The 17347-nt window shown below is 41.1% G+C and overlaps 1 protein-coding gene across 1 annotated transcript in view; it reads left to right on the top strand.

Annotated features, from left to right (window-relative positions):
- LOC117822078 (rho-related GTP-binding protein RhoA-D) overlaps window positions 1–17326 on the top strand; it is a 29279-nt gene extending 11953 nt beyond the window's left edge. Inside the window, exons 2-5 of the mRNA XM_034696706.1 lie at window positions 2947–3102; window positions 11892–12012; window positions 13811–13941; window positions 15309–17326. Coding sequence (XP_034552597.1) covers window positions 2947–3102; window positions 11892–12012; window positions 13811–13941; window positions 15309–15482 — 582 coding nt within the window. The 3' untranslated portion in view covers window positions 15483–17326. The remainder of the gene's footprint in view (window positions 1–2946; window positions 3103–11891; window positions 12013–13810; window positions 13942–15308) is intronic.
- The last annotated feature ends 21 nt before the right edge of the window (window positions 17327–17347 follow it).

The raw sequence follows: 17347 nt of genomic DNA on the forward strand, positions 1-17347 counted from the left end.
ATGTATACAGATTTTAGAAAATAGTCCCTGTGATTCAACTGCAGTTAGCGCTCCATGGTGATGGATTCTTATCTGCCTGTTGCGGTGGATTGAACATGAAACTGTCCTCATTCAGCTCTCCTTCTTCTCTGAGCTCTGCGGTTCATACACCTTTAAAAACAAACAAATGTCACAACTTTGACACTGCTGCTATCATCACACCGCTCCTGGTTTCAGTTTCTTTGTAGAGATCGCTAACCTAAAGTTTCTCTCACCTGCCCCGCTGCCGTTGCTAATATTGCTGGACAGGACCAAAGACTGTATAAAATATGGACGTAGTATCCGTGATGTCACCCATCCGTCCCTGAGCGCTGTTTGGAAGCCAATCGACGGCGGCAGCCATATTGGAAATGCAGAACTCAACCAGGCAGAGTGTGACGTAAAGAGGCGGAGTTTGAGCCTCCTAGCCAACAGCTATGTGTTCCTGACCGGTAGTGCAGTCAGTCATGTCCTTATTTAGGCAAAAACTCGTAATCTTAATATTTTCTGAACCATCGCGTTGGAAAAAAATTCACCCCCAGTACAGTGGGTGCCGATAGAGAGATTAGCTATGCAGAGCCAAGCTGTTTTTTGAACCAGGCTGTAAACATGTTTATTAATGCTGCAAATATCGTCTTTTTTGAATTGGTGTCTATGTGGTTTCTGGTGTTTCTGCAGCCAGCGTTAAGCGGATTCTCGATGTATTGCAGTTTATAACACTTCCACATGGGCTTCGTAGTTTGAGACCGGGGATTGCCGCTCTGACAGGATCCAATATGTGGACGTCCGTAGCTGTCCGATTTAGCATGCTAACCGAAGCTAACGTTTTAGCCACATTGTTTACCAATATGATGCTAACGGAAGCTGACAGTTTACCCTCGCCCTACGTCTATGGTGTCAACAAGCAGAAGCTAAATGTGCCGGAACTCTTTTCTGTGGATTGTGTTATGTGGAATGTTAACAACCGCTGTCAAGGCGTTTTGACCAATCAGAATCAAGCTTCTTACACGACCAGAAGATCAGTAAGAAAGCCGGGTAATAAAAGATGATAACATCCTCTTCTTTTTTTCTGACCAATGAGTGTAAGTGTAAAGGTTTTGAAAGTTGAGCTTTACCACAAAGTACTAGTCGGGGATGTATTCCTTAGAGTCTCTGTTCTTAAATGTGCACAGTGTTTGAGTACAATAATGCAAAGGAAAAGGACCATTATTCCCACTAAGTGCCATGTGCTGCCACTGCCACAGTCCACATGCTGTGATAGCTATTGTCATCAATAAGCTGCATTATTCTATCACAGCGCAAGATCTGCAGGACGAGACCCATTTTTTCCAAGCTTTACAGGGCAGCACCGCAGTTTGCCTCTTTGTGGGTTGTGGAGTGTTTGTGTGTGTTTGTGTCTTCCCTCTGGCAGTGACAGTATGATGTATGGAGTAGCAGCAGCCTGCTATCACAGAGAACAGGTGGCTCTCTCCAGAGACAAACTGACAACACACACGCTGGCCTGATTTAATGTGTGGGAGAAAAAGGCAATCTGAACAATTGTCTTTTCATTCTTGTGGTGAAAATGGAAGCTATTATAACAGTTAGTGAAGGATGAAATAACTGAGGCCAATACAAGCAGAGGAAATCAAATGAAAGATGTGGAATCACACTTTTATAGTTTTGAACAGTCACAGACTTCTTGGTTGTCTTTAGGGCTCATTGTTTATATCACCATAAAGCTGAAGAATACCCAGCAGTGACTTCTCTGTAATGGAACAGGATCGGTCACTTAGCTCAGTAAGATCACAATGCTGCCTGTAAATTAAATGTATCTGTTGTAGACACTATTTGTACGTTTTTACCATAGACTGTATAAAATATGGACGTAGTATTGGTGACGTCACCCATCTGTTTCTGAAGCTCTGTTTTGAGGCCAATCGTCGGCGGCAGCCAAATTGCTGCTGTCGAGTGAGTGTGATGTAAAGAGGCGGGCTTTGAGCCTCCTAGCCAACAGGAAAACTCGTGCCGATCGAGAAATTAGCTATCCAGATTACAACTGCTTTTGTACCAGGCTGTATACATGTGTATTTCTGCTGTAAAGATCAGCTTTTTTTGAATTGGTGTGTATGTGGTTTCCGGTTCTTCTGGAGCCAGCCTCAAGCGCTATCATAATCCATAGAAGGTTACAAGTGGTCTATTAATTCATTATTATTGTCAAACATTATTTGGGGCTGCTTCATTAGAGGACAGTGTGCTTCTCCACCTTCTGTCTTCACTCTATGTGTGATAGCAGAGGTGCAGATCTTTATTAGGTCAACGTTGCCTTAGACGTGTGAGAGCTGAGCAGCTGGCAAGCAGCCAGCATGTGGTCTCATCACCTACTGCCTTCTCTCCATTATTGTCAGCTTGTGGGAGATGGCTATTGATCCCTGTGTGTTTGTGTGTGTGCGTGGCCACATCTTTTCTGGGAAGGTATGATTCACTCACTTTTATACACACACACCTCTCAGAGATATAAGCAGAGAGAAATGAGGCAGAATACAGAGAGGTGTCAGGTAAAAACAGAAGTAGCTATAGCGCATGTAGCCACAGGGGTGTAGAGAAGACACATAATAGACTGTTTTTAATGTGTTTGTGTCAAGAGAGTGTAGAGCACAGAGGCTGCAGCAGACTGTGGCTCTCCTACTGTTCCCTTTCCTCCCTCTGACTTTTCTAGACCAGCACTGATCCCTCAGCTCTGCTCTGTTTTTCACCTCACACAGGACACAGCCCAGGAAAAGGAAGAGGGTGCGGCTCTAAAACACACTTCCATCATCACTTTTTTTTTCCAAATGTGCCCACTCTTGACTATTTCTGGTTACATTGTTCCTCCTCCCTTCTCTATGCCAGCTTACAGGCACTTTGGTTATACTCATACAGACTGTGTGTTTTCTGTTGACTCTGTAGATGGCAGCCATACGAAAGAAGTTGGTGATAGTAGGGGATGGTGCCTGCGGGAAGACATGTCTGCTCATCGTCTTCAGTAAGGATCAGTTCCCAGAGGTCTACGTCCCCACTGTGTTTGAGAACTACATCGCTGACATTGAAGTGGATGGCAAACAGGTACTGTCATTTATTTTGGTTAGATACATTTGAACAATCAGTGGTGGAAAGAAAACTCAAGCAAATTTACTGAAGTGTAATTTTATGTACACAGACCTGACAACCGACATTTATTGTTACTTAAAATCTCTGCACCACTATATTTATGACCACTAGTTACAGCTACTTTTGACTTTGAATACTTTTAACTAGGGATGTACATTTGAACAATTTTCCGTGATCGATTTTTGGAAATGTTAACGATCAATTAGCGATTAATCAAAAAAAAAAAAAATAACATTATTATTCTTAAGTCAAAAACAATGCCAAATACAGTTTTTCCCCTAAATTATATTTTCTACTGCAACAAAATGCAAATAACTGACAGTGTTGAATACAGGTAACATGTTTAACACTGATTATCAACGATCTCCGCGTACATAGTCTTATAAAGTGAAGGTTCATAATACTAACAGAAAAGTACTTCAGACTCACAGTGTCCAGTTTTCTGTTTACTCGTCTTATCTAGAAAAATAAACATATGTATTCGGTCAGGTGTCAGCCGGGAGCGCAACTGGGTCATAATCAGTCCAGCTGCCAAAAGACCCAGACGGCTCTGATGTTGTTGGTCTGCAAACATAACGTACTAGCAATTCCCACCAGTCTGTTGGCTTTGTATCCAAAGGTAGGGAAATGTCCTGTTTAAAGTTGTGAACCTTTGTGTCGTTGTTGGCAGCAGTTGCGTACTTTTTAAAAAGCGAACATGGAGACCTGTCACTCAGTCGCAGCCGCCAGCTGAGCGTCTCCGCTGTGCGTAACACCTTTAACAGCTGATTCACATCGAAACATGCTCTAAACTTAAAACACCTCCCTGATAGCTGAACGAAATATGAGACCATATGTTTGTTCCACGTGACGGAAAATTGAAAACAAAAATGCGTGTTTCCAGTAATTTCTTAATCAATTAATCGATAATCGATTAATTGAGAACATCCCTATCTCTACCAATTCACTGAGTTTGAGCTGGCTGTCAGGATTCAAATGTATATGAGCTGTGAGAAGCTCCTTTAAATCTCTGAACACAGAGGCTTTCAAACAAAAATAACATCTGAAAGCCTGAGGAGGTCAAGTTATCCAACATTTCATCACAATGCAAGAAAAAGATTTGTTAAATGCATGACTCAAGTGAGCAATTCTAATCAAAAAAGGCTTTTCTCTCAAAAGGTAACAAGTACATTTTTCTTGATAATACTTCTGTAATTAAACTTAAAATAGCAATGTCCATTTTTAAGTGTCCCCTCCAAGTGTGTAGGACAATCTGTTGTGAGGGCAACACTCGTGGAGAAAAAAGGCCCTTCCCTGGAAAAGTATATTTTCAGATTGTATACTTTTCAATGCATACTTATTAAAATTATAACCAAATTTATCTGATGGATCTCCCAGGGTTGTGATTAGGGTTGGGTTGTGATTAGGGTTAGGGTTGGGGTTAGGATTAGGGTTGTGATTAGGGTTAGGATTGTGATTAGGGTTAGGGTTATGATTATGATTAGGGTTAGGGTTGTGATTAGGGTTAGGGTTATGATTATGATTAGGGTTAGGGTTGTGATTAGGGTTAGGGTTAGGATTGTGATTAGGGTTATGATTATGATTAGGGTTAGGATTAGGATTAGGGTTGGGTTGTGATTAGGGTTAGGGTTTTGATTAGGGTTAGGGTTGTGATTAGGGTTAGGGTTGTGATTAGGGTTAGGGTTGGGTTGTGGTTAGGGTTGGGTTGTGATTAGGGTTAGGATTAGGGTTAGGGTTTTGATTAGGGTTAGGGTTAGGGTTTTGATTACGGTTAGGGTTGTGATTAGGGTTAGGGTTGGGCTGTGGTTAGGGTTGGGTTGTGATAAGGGTTAGGATTAGGGTTAGGGTTTTGATTAGGGTTAGGGTTGTGATTAGGGTTAGGGTTGTGATTAGGGTTAGGGTTGTGATTAGGGTTAGGATTAGGGTTAGGGTTTTGATTAGGGTTAGGGTTGTGATTAGGGTTAGGGTTGTGATTAGGGTTAGGGTTGGGTTGTGATTAGGGTTAGGGTTGGGTTGTGATTAGGGTTAGGGTTGGGTTGTGATTAGGGTTAAGATTAGAGTTAGGGTTTTGATTAGGGTTAGGGTTGTGATTAGGGTTAGGGTTGGGTTGTGATTAGGGGTAGGGTTAGGGTTTTGATTAGGGTTAAGGTTGTCATTAGGGTTAGGGTTGTGATTAGGGTTAGGGTTGTGATTAGGGTTAGGGTTGTGATTAGGGTTAGGGTTTTGATTAGGGTTAGGGTTGTGATTAGGGTTAGGGTTTTGATTAGGGTTTGGTTGTGATTAGGGTTAGGGTTAGGGTTTTGATTAGGGTTGGGTTGTGGTTAGGGTTAGGGTTGTGATTAGGGTTAGGGTTGTGATTAGTGTTAGGGTTGTGATTAGGGTTAGGGTTGTGATTAGTGTTAGGGTTGTGATTAGGGTTAGGGTTGTGATTAGGGTTAGGGTTGTGATTAGGGTTAGGGTTAGGGTTGTGATTAGGGTTAGGGTTAGGGTTTTGATTAGGGTTGGGTTGTGATTAGGGTTAGGGTTAGGGTTGTGATTAGGGTTAGGGTTGTGATTAGGGTTAGGGTTGTGATTAGGGTTAGGGTTAGGGTTGTGATTAGGGTTAGGGTTTTGATTAGGGTTAGGGTTGTGATTAGTGTTAGGGTTGTGATTAGGGTTAGGGTTGTGATTAGGGTTAGGGTTGTGATAGGGTTAGGGTTGTGATTAGGGTTAGGGTTTTGATTAGGGTTAGGGTTGTAATTAGGGTTAGGGTTAGGGTTAGGGGTGTGTTTAGGGTTAGGGTTAGGGTAGTGATTAGGGTTAGGGTTGTGATTAGGGTTAGGGTTAGGACTGTGATTAGGGTTAGGGTTATGATTATGGTTAGGGTTAGGATTAGGGTTGGGTTGTGATTAGGGTTAGGGTTTGATTAGGGTTAGGGTTGTGATTTGGGTTGGGTTGTGGTTAGGGTTGGGTTGTGATTAGGGTTAGGATTAGGGTTAGGGTTGTGATTAGGGTTAGGGTTGTGATTAGGGTTAGGATTAGGGTTAGGGTTTTGATTAGGGTTAGGGTTGTGATTAGGGTTAGGGTTGGGTTGTGATTAGGGTTAGGGTTGGGTTGTGATTAGGGTTAGGATTAGGGTTAGGGTTTTGATTAGGGTTAGGGTTGTGATTAGGGTTAGGGTTGGGTTGTGATTAGGGTTAGGATTAGGGTTAGGGTTTTGATTAGGGTTAGGGTTGTGATTAGGGTTAGGGTTGTGATTAGGGTTAGGGTTAGGGTTGTGATTAGGGTTAGGGTTAGGACTGTGATTAGGGGTAGGGTTAGGGTTTTGATTAGGGTTAGGGTTGTGATTAGGGTTAGGGTTGTGATTAGGGTTAGGGTTAGGGTTGTGATTAGGGTTAGGGTTTTGATTAGGGTTAGGGTTGTGATTAGGGTTAGGGTTGTGATTAGGGTTAGGGTTGTGATTAGGGTTAGGGTTGTGATTAGGGTTAGGGTTAGGATTAGGGTTAGGGTTAGGATTAGGGTTAGGGTTAGGTTAAGAACCAGAACTAAACTTAAGCATACAGAACCAGAACCAAACTCTGCATTAATTGGTTCTGAAATCAAACACAACCAGAACCGAACAAGAACCGAACCAGAACCGAACTGAACCAGAACCCTACCAGAACCGAACCAGAACCGAACCAGAACCGTACCAGAACTGAACCAGTACCGGAACCGAACCAGAACCATACCAGAAACGAACCAGAACCGAAACAGAACCAAACCAGAACTGTACCAGAACAGAACCATACCCGAAACGAACCAGAACCATACCAGAACCGTACCAAAACCGAACCAGACTTGAACCATACCAGAACCGGAACTGAACCGAACTAGAACCATACCAGAACCAAACCAGAACCGTACCAAAACCGAACCAGACTTGAACCGGAATCGAACCAGAACAGAACAGAACCAGAACCATATCAGAACCAAACCAGAACCGAACCAGAACCGAACTCAAGCAAACTGAACCAAAACCAGAACCAAATTCAAGCAAACAGAACCAGAACCAACTCAGGTAAACAGAACCAGAACCAAACTGGAGCAAACATTATTAATGTCCTCAGGTTGGCATTTAGAAAAATCAGATGCCTCAGCTTGGATGGGCTGATCAGGTTTCTCCTCTCAGTGAGTATTTGCCCGGTCTTCAAGAAGAATCTCTCTGAAGGAACAGATGTAATCACGATACACAGCCTCCCCTCCATCACCTGTATCCTATATCCTCACATATGATTGGCCGAATGGCCGCCATGCTGACCAATCAAAACAAAGTTCTGCTGTGAGCAGAGCTGGGGCTGAGCACTGTGAGGGCTAAGCAGCGAAAGAAAAAAACTGGGAGCCGGCTCTCTCTTGATGCGAGCCGGCTCTTCTGATTCACTATAAGCAGCTTTTGATAATGACACATCACTAATGTGTTTCATCTGTGTTACAATTATGAGGGGGCCTTGGACAATTTTCTCACCTGTAAGGGGTCCCTGGCTCCAAAAAGTTTGAGAACCCCTGCTCTAGCTAGTAGGAGTGCAAACTCCCGATAGTGAAAACAAATGGAACAAAAAAAGCGACACAGCTGTACAGAAACTCCACGTTGTAGACATCGCTGACCATAATAGACATCACCATGCAGGAAGACAGTTTACATTTTTTTAAATCTCTGAGAGATTTTCAAATACAGAGTGCGTCTTTACACCGGTACGATTTTTTCAGAGTTTACGGTAACTCAAATAAAAAAACGTGACATTTGCTTTGTTTTATATCGACCACTTAGCAGGATGAATATCATGATTAAGAAGGTATATTTTGAGTTTGAGTTGAGTTGAGAAACATTTGTGGCCATTTTTGTCATTCAGTTCTCTTTAGGTCATTAAAGCACTGATCCTCTGATCATTATTATTATTTCATTATTTCAGTAAGGCAGCTTCCTGATTCCTTTTATTGGCTCTTTTGTTTTTTTCTTAGCTCATTTTATATTTTTTGAGAAAAGAGAAAGCTGAGATGTTGCCCATCATTGTTACTTGGTTGCACTAATAAAGTGAAGTGCTGTACATCTGTGGTTGCATTATTCTATTATCAATTTGCCATCATTTTTAAGTCTGTAAGGGAGGATTTCATTGATAGCCATAGACTACATGTCTTTCAATTTATACTTCCACTGAGAGGAACATATTAGACTATTTAGAAACTAAATTAGGAACTAAATTTAGACCGTCATACCAGCTTGATCATCAATGAAAATGTCCTGGAAATGTCCTGGAAAATGATCTCTGGAAAAGAGTGGGAACCCTTATCTCCTTTTGAGGCGGCTGTGGCTCAGTGTGTCGGAGTCGGTTGTCCCTCATTTGGAAGGTTGGCAGTTTGATCCAAGCTCCTGTGATCACATGCCAAGTGTCCTTGGGCAAGACACTGAACCTGTTGACATAGTCATCAGCATGTCAACACATAAGAATGGAATTAGTCAACATTGGTGGTCCCCCACAATAGCATCCTCTGCTATCAGTTTACGAGTGTGGTGTGAATCAGTGAATGTAATGGATAAGTAAAACTCCATTCACTGTTCAATTTGACTTTAATCCTTCACAAGGGTCCTTTGGGTGGATTTAAATGAAGCTCTTGGACTCTAAATGGTGTACTTAAGCACTGTTAAATGTGTTCTTTTACTTCAGACAATCTGAGTGTCTTTCATCACTGATGGTTCACTTTTTCAGACCTGACAGGTTTATTTGACACAGTAAAGTCGTTGCCTTCATGTTTGAAATATGACCCCATTGGCCCTGCTTGGTGAGAACCACATGCTGCCTGGGATAAGTGCTTGTTTGAAATTTGCCTGAGTCTTTTCATTGTTATGAAGCAGCAGACCTCCAGCCAATAACAGGAAATGGATCAGTGCCACCTTCCTGCCTTGTTGAACATCCACCACACACACACACACGCAAGCACGCAAACACATCATCCCTCCTCATGACTAATGTCCCATTTCCTGTTCCTGTTTCCTGTGCTGTGTATTACAGAGTTGTCTGTACTCCAATCCTCTCAGATGTGTTAGACACAATAAAGTAAATGATGTAGTGAGTTTCTCTTAACTAAGTATTTTTACTGATGAAAACTCAGCTGCATCTTTGTTATCATTCCTGGATCATGTTAAAGCTGTGGTCGCAATAGCTGGACTAAAGGGTTGGGCAGGCCGACTCCTGAGAGACACCTGAGGGAGTTCAACATATCCCAGATATCTTCTCTTGATCCGGCTTCACTGAACCTGACAGAGGAGATCACGCTAAACTTTTCACACGAAGCTGGTTATCAACATGATGAGTCAATCTAGAATTATCCTGAGCTCGTTCACATGAACGGGGTGGAGAAGGCAGCATGTGACCGATCACATACACAGACAGTCTGCCGTCAGCTTATCGACATATTTTTAAACTCAGAGCTCTGATATTTGAAAAATATGAAGTTAAACACATAATCCAGATTAACATCAACAGAGCTGTGTTTCAAACATGAAGTAAGAACTGAGAGAGAAGACAAAAACACAGTGAATGATCTAATGATGTCTTCTTTCTCATCATTAGTGTGAGTTAGATCTGACTATAATAACTCTGTTTATTGATCATTAGATATTTCTGATAATAACAACTGTTTATTCCCTGACAGTTGTCTCTCTCTCTCTCTAATATAAACTTGTTTAGTGTGTGACACTTTTAGACCTAATGTTTCAGCTGCAGCCCTGCTGGTATCAAACTAAGCGCTGTGGAGAAATCAAAATGAAGATTCAAGATTTAAGAAAGCTTTATTGCCAAGTGAGCTCATACACACAAGGAATTTGATGTGGTGAATGGAACACTGGTACTTTACAAAAACAAGACAGTAAGGACACAAGAAGACAGTAAGGGCAATAAATATATAAACCTAAACACAAATCCAAAAATTCCAAATAAAAATAGAAATACTATCTGTACAAAGAAAGGTGAATAAGTACAGAAGTACATGATTCAAAGTGATAAGCACCCGCAGTTTTATATTTAATGCAGTACAAAAATTTCATCTGAATAATCTGACTTCAGACTCTGTTTAATGATGTCAGGAAAGATAATCAATAACTGTCATCAGTATATTATATGTAAAATCATACAGGTAGACAAAGTGTCCTGCCCGTCTCCCCCATAGACTGTAAAAAAAAATGGATGTCCTATCGTTTGGCTGGAAGTGAGGCTTCCATAAAAACTGCTCCCCCTGGTGGCTGGCTGCAGTATAGGTCAAAAACTCCATCTCCCCCATTCATTTGAATGGTGCTGGATTCAAACTTAAAAAAATAAATACACGTGGTACGAATGTTTCTGTGCTGATATGTAGTTAGTATTTGACTGTTTTGTGTTCAAGGCCTCTTTTTTCTGAAAAGTTTCTTTTTCATTAGTTATTAGAGGTTAAAAAACGGGGTTTAACTTCCGGGTCTGCTTTGATTGACAGCTGCCATAGAAAGAAACTCCGCAGGACCTCGGGACAGTACGCTGTAGGGCGGAGCTTGTTACTGTGGAAACGCACAAATTCCCTACTGGGTAGACCCTGGCTGCAGAAAATTTACAAGATGTCTGCGGTCTGGAACGGGATATTTTGGCTTCAAAACCGTACAATGGGAAAAGGCGGAGCAACACAGTCCATTATACAGTCTATGATATCTCCCTGCTCGTGATCAGCTCACAGAGCTCCATGATGGAGCGACCTGATTGGTCAGTGGGCAGAGTTTTCTCCAAACTGATCTCTGATCCTGAACATAACCTGACCCCTGGATCAGGTTAGGAGTTCAGCATGAGTAAACATGGTGATCTTCCCAGGTAAGACGGGAACCACCTTGGTAGTCCTGAAGATCCAGAGTTAACCCTGAAGTTACCTCTATAACCGCAAATCCGTCTTTATAGTAAACCCCCTGGTGGTAAAAGCAGCAGAAACTGAGATCGGCATGTCTTTGTGTGCTCCTGCAGACCATACCCAAAATTAATATGTGCTACAACTCAACCCACTATACTGTGGAAAATGTCCGGACTCTGCTACACTATAAGTCAGACAACAGTGTGGCTACCCAGTTTTGCCAAGGTAAGCAGATGGTCGGCCAATAAGCAACACCTGGCAGCATGTGAGTGGAGGGAGGTGTCAGAAATGTCCAGATTAACTGCACAAGTACTGTTCCTGCTATCTGGTGGATATTTCAAACCGGCCTGTATGAGACACTGTTTTCCAGCTGGGATTGTAATGTGGGTGAGGTTACAGTACAGTTAAGTCAGGGGGTGGGAAACCAAGACCAAATATTTGAGTTTTTAACACAGGCCACATGATGCATGCATGCAATGACACTTCGAGGCCACTGTGTACAAAACAATCCTTTCTGTGGCTTTGAGGTGAAATTGTTGTTTGCCACCTCTATTTCAGCTCAAGTAAAAAGTTATTTGCCAGGAAAATGTTTTATCTGGAGCAGGCCTGGAACTGGGATTGCCAAGAGTTTGATTAACAGCTGAAGTGAAGCCTTTGGGAGCCATGTCCCCCTCTGGAGAGTTGCTTTTTAAGCCTGAGAGGAATTCATTTTTGAAATCCCCCTTTTTTTTTTCATTCATTTGTGCCACTTGTCTTGTTTCCCATATTTCCTCTGTCCATGATTACTCGCTCCCTCTTCATCCTGATGTCAGTGAAGTGAGAAAGTCCAACCTTATTTCAATAATGTCTTTTTCTTTTCGCAGGTGGAACTAGCGTTGTGGGATACAGCAGGTCAAGAAGACTACGACAGACTGAGGCCTCTGTCTTACCCCGACACAGATGTCATCCTCATGTGTTTCTCCATAGATAGCCCAGACAGTTTAGGTAAGGCTGGTCAAATATTGCTTTGCATACTTAGCCTGACTGAAGCTAGTCTCCAGAAGTTGTTTTCCTGGGTGAAGTGATTTTGATTGAAATAATCAGACAGAATTTGCAAACAACACAAAATCAAGACAGCACACAGACAGTGACATACTAAAACAACAACAACAATAATAGTACATATTATATTTAAATGTAAATGATATAGAGCGTATACAAATCAATATGTAAAAATAAATAGCAGAATAAAGTAAATAAATAATTAAGTAAATAGAATTTGTTGTTTTTTCTTGATGAGAATAATACACACATTGCATCTTATCCTAATATGACAGGCCAATGATACTTGCATGGGAGTTTCCAATGGACAAACAGAGTTACTTATAAATAATAAACAAACATGCTTGCATTATTAAGGTGTTATTACCTTGCCTGTAATGGTTATCAAATGTCCACTTTTTCCACTATAAGGTGTGCTTTCTTGCCAGTGCACCTGAGTCATTTTTTGTATTTAACTTTTTATTCATTTTTGACTGATTTTGCAGGTGTACATTGTCCAATATTCTGTCAGTACAATTCATACAGTCACAGATCCCTCGATCTCAGTGAACAGTTATAGAGCACTGGTGTGCCGGCATGCCATTTAATTTTTCAATGGTACAACTTTTCAATTTTTCTCAAATTTTCAATAGCATAACTTGTGATTTCACCATACATCATTCCATATTTACTAATTGAAAGTTAAGTAAACAATGTCTCTCAATGCAACTTGAGCCACCAAGTCAATTCAATTCAATTCAGTTTTCAATTAAATTTGCTTTATTGGCATGAACAAAGACATGTTGTTGCCAAAGCACATACAATGAATACACATACATTACATATATATACATTACATTTATTGCTCATAAAACCTTCACCCAAAATCAGATATTATGGAATGGTGTGTCCCTCAGGCTGTGACAGGCAGACACATATTTAGCAGCCAGAGGAGCTGCTGACCCTTCCCCCAGGAGAACTGACAGTTTCTCTTCTGGGGTTAATGTTGGGAAGTCTGTTACTATTTTATTAATTTCTCTGTAGTGGGAATCTCTTAGTAAAGAGAACTTGCTACAGTCTCTATTTTAATCCAGGTTGTGGAGGTGTTGTCACTTAACCTACATTTTTCACTACAGTCCTGTTTGCACAATTTAGAAGTAAAAGATCAATTTAAGTTAATTTAATAGTCCCGCTTATGGCTGTGTCTTGGCTGCAGTTTACACTAATTGAAAAGTTGTAAAGAAGAAAAAACAGAGATGTAATGGTCAACCCAAAAAATATCCACCATATTTGAAATCCTAATGTTTGAATTCAGTTGTTTTAACTTAAAAAGGGGACAAGATGTAGAATAAAATAATTTAATAACTTTGTTGTCAATCACCCTGTTTTCCTGTGGGGCTTCAGAATATGTCTGCTGTTTTGAAAAGAAGCTAACGCTGATTATGTCTTATCGAGTGCTCTTAAAGAAAATGTCTTGTTTAGATAGATTTGATCCCTCAGGGCTTTCTCCCACAGTTTTTTGACCCAGGCAGTGCCACAGATGGTGTTCCTCCTCTATCACAGCGTGGCATCTCCCTCTAGACAGCACAGATTTTGGCTAGCAGACCATGTTTCTGGGAGGGGTCAGCAACTCCTCAATGTTTATGTCTGTACAGCCGCAAGGGAACGATATTGGCCTCCCCCATCTGTCCTTGTAGGGAGTAAAGTCAGGAACTTTCTGTGCAGAGACTAACTTTCATTTCTTTTTTTTTCGTTCTTGTAGAGAACATTCCTGAGAAATGGACGCCTGAAGTGAAACACTTTTGTCCCAACGTCCCGATCATTCTCGTGGGTAATAAGAAAGACCTGAGAAATGATGAGCACACACGCAGAGAGCTGGCCAAAATGAAACAGGTGTGTTCTACTCTCTAATGAGTCTCCATATATGGATATCTATACATGGGACCATACATATTAATGTCTTTGTTTGACATGTATCTTTTTTTTTTGTGTGTTGTTTTTTTTTTTGTTATTGTTATCATTCTTTTTATTACACTTTATCTGTCATGATCATCTCATTTGCTGTTTGTTCTATATGAGTGAGGCCATGTCATGTGTGTTTAGCTGCAGCGGTGAAAATATTCACCTTTTATCGTAAAACTACAGTAAAGTTTTGAAATGTTCTTCTTCCTTGAGGTATTTTTTCATTTTAACTGGTTGGATTGTCTTCCTATTCGATTCATGAGCAGCATACATGTTTATTATTAAATTTTGGCTTAGAGCAGGGGCATCAAACTCTTTTCAGTTCAGGAACCACATACGGCCCAAGTTGATCTGAAGTGGGCCGGATCAGTAAAATTATAACATGATAACCTATAAATAACGACAACTCTAAATGTTTCCCTTTTTTTTAGTGCAAAAATAACAAGTGCATTCTGTAATTGTTCACAATTAATTAACTATCTTCGGAAAAAAAAAACAGCTGTTGTATTTTTGGCCATGATGAGTCTCATAGTTGGGCTGAATATTTTACTCTTTAAGCGCTGAAACCTGCTGCAAACACACCAAACGCACAGATTACCCATTCACCTGACACAGAATGTAATGTTTACTGCAAAAGAGCAGATAGATTATAATAATGAAGAAGGTAAAGTTGATTGTTTTGGACCCCTCAGCTCCAGCAGGAACAGTCTGCTTACTGGACAGTGTTAAGATAAGATAAGATACTCCTTTATTCGTCTCACAACCGGGAAATTCATGGAGTTACTGCAGCAAACAAAAAGGTGTACAGTACAAGAATTTAACAAGAATATATATATAGAAAAAAAATGTCAATCAGAGACGACGGCTTGGCCATAATTCTCCTGTCAGCCACCACCTCCACAGGGTCCAGTTGTTGTATGCAGGGGTGTAGTGCTCGTGTTAGTAGTTGGTGGATCATCTTATAGTGCTCTAAAAAGTCTTTTATGAATCTCAACCAGATTATTCAAACAGCAAGTAATCTATTTTCTCACTTCGGGCAAAAAGTCCTGGTGTGCTCCGTCAGTACTATGATTGTATACGACCCCCGGAGGACAAATTTGAAATATTTGTTACTTTTATTGAGAATTTGCAGTTAATGTCTTCTCTGTAATTTTTCACTTTGCAAAGTCATTCCACAGGACGGAGTGGCTTAGAGCAACCAGTCATCTCTCTTTCCTAACCAGTCTAACCCCGTCTAACCTTTTTTTTTAAAGATATATAGTACCATTTAACCAACTGTCTGTACCCTGAACTTTCAGGAGCCGGTTAAGTCTGAGGAGGGCAGAGACATGGCCAACCGCATCAGTGCCTTTGGCTACCTAGAGTGCTCCGCCAAGACCAAGGATGGTGTGCGGGAAGTGTTTGAGATGGCTACCAGAGCGGCACTGCAGGTCCGCAAACGCAAGAAGAGGGGTGGTTGCCAGCTACTGTGAGGGGGGCAGAGTTTCCGGGCCAATCAGCTCCTGAGGGTAGACTCCCCCTCTCACACACAGAGCATCTTAGAAAAACCTTAAAATCAATGGCTTCCGTGGACTATACTTACTTCACAGATGCAGATACGCCACAGGAGAATATGACAGACTGACACGCCTGTTTTAAAAGCAAACAAATCAGTCTTTTTTTGAAAAACTTTAATTTCCTCTACTACTACTACTACTACACTGTTTAGTTTCTTAGTTTTTCTGTACCAGCACACCAGCCTGTATGTGTGAAGGACCTGCCCCCTTCTCCATTATGAATGTATGTTTGTATTTATATGTGCATATTTACAAATATATCATGCGTCTGCCTCTTTGTTGTGATGGTTTACAGAAAAGGGGTTCTAAGCGTACATGCTCTCTGCTCACTGTCTTTGCTCACAGCCTCAATTTTTTTTCTATATGTTTTTGGTTTTGCATTAACAGTTTGGAACATTGCTTTTTCCCGCTAATATCACCTCGTCTCCTTCATTCATAATCAATCTACTTTTGTACCATTATAAATTTAAACCCTTTAAGTCATATGCCCTACATGCTCAGTCAGCAGAGCTCCGTCTTCCCCTTGTTTTTTCTGACAAAGAACCAAATTTGTACCCTCTTTTTCTCTGCGTGACTCCCCCTGAATTATACCTACATAAACTGATGTAGCACACACTACTTGTAAGGAGAGCTTTGGACTGCACCTCTGCCTCTCCCTTGGCGATGGCTTAAACTGGCACTGGGGACAGAGGTCTATTGTCACAAAGAATTCTGTCACACTCACACTGAATCTGACAGACTCGCCTCTTAGCAAGACGTAACCATCAGCCTCCTGTCTGAACTCGGCGCGGCTGGTTCACATCCAGTATGTAGCCACAATGTGTCACTATGTACTTGGTTTTCTGAGGAAATGTGTACAATGTGCACAAAATGTAACCGATGCCCACTGTGTGCAGCCATGTTCACTTTCAGCCCAAAAGTCAACTGACATCTTTCCTGACTGCTCAGTTGTCTTAACCGATGTGCCATCTCTTTAGTCGTCTCTCCAGGTCGTAAGTGCTCATTCCTCGTTGAAATCAGGGCTTTAACGTTGTATTAGACCGTAACTTGGCACACTAAGGACATTCCTTGAAATGTGTTTGGAAAGCTTGAATGCCGGAGTGTGGTAACTTGGACTAAAGTTTGTCTTCATTGGCTAAATATATGACATATCGGACCTGACAGAATTCATCAAGTACACAGAACATACATTTATCTTAAACATCTGTATTGAGCTTTAAAATGAAACAGTAACTTTGAACATTTTTCACCAATCTCCCACTTTGGTTAATGATCACAGGAGTTCTGAACTAAAAGTGACTACAGAAATTGGAGAAAACAAAACCTGAGTGCAGACTTCGTTTGTGGCCAAAACTAGTTTCATTTCCTCCGGTTGAGTATTCTCATTACTCAGCGACAGAATCATCAAACTAATTTTCTTCCAGGCAGCACTTGATGCAGTCAGTGTGTACATCTGTTCATACACAAAACAGGTCATGTGATGTGAGAGCCCTGAATAAACATTATCAAAGTGGATCTAATGGTCCCTGCATTGATCTTACCATCATAAGCTACATCTGAGGTGATCTTCCCTTTTTTTTTAGATCAATAGAGATCTGAAAGTTGTCGGCTTGGGCTAATTCCTGGACAGTGCCTCTTTGTAATGTTGAAACACTAGTTCAAGAGAAAATGTTGATTGTTATGACACTTTTCAAACAGGGTGGGGTGTGTTGAATGTCTGAATGAGACAAACATGTTAATAAAGTATTTTTGAAATACTATGTAATATGTAACTGACGGTG

The sequence above is a fragment of the Notolabrus celidotus genome, chromosome 11 (genome assembly GCF_009762535.1).
Source record: "Notolabrus celidotus isolate fNotCel1 chromosome 11, fNotCel1.pri, whole genome shotgun sequence".
Taxonomy (NCBI): Eukaryota; Metazoa; Chordata; class Actinopteri; order Labriformes; family Labridae; genus Notolabrus; species Notolabrus celidotus.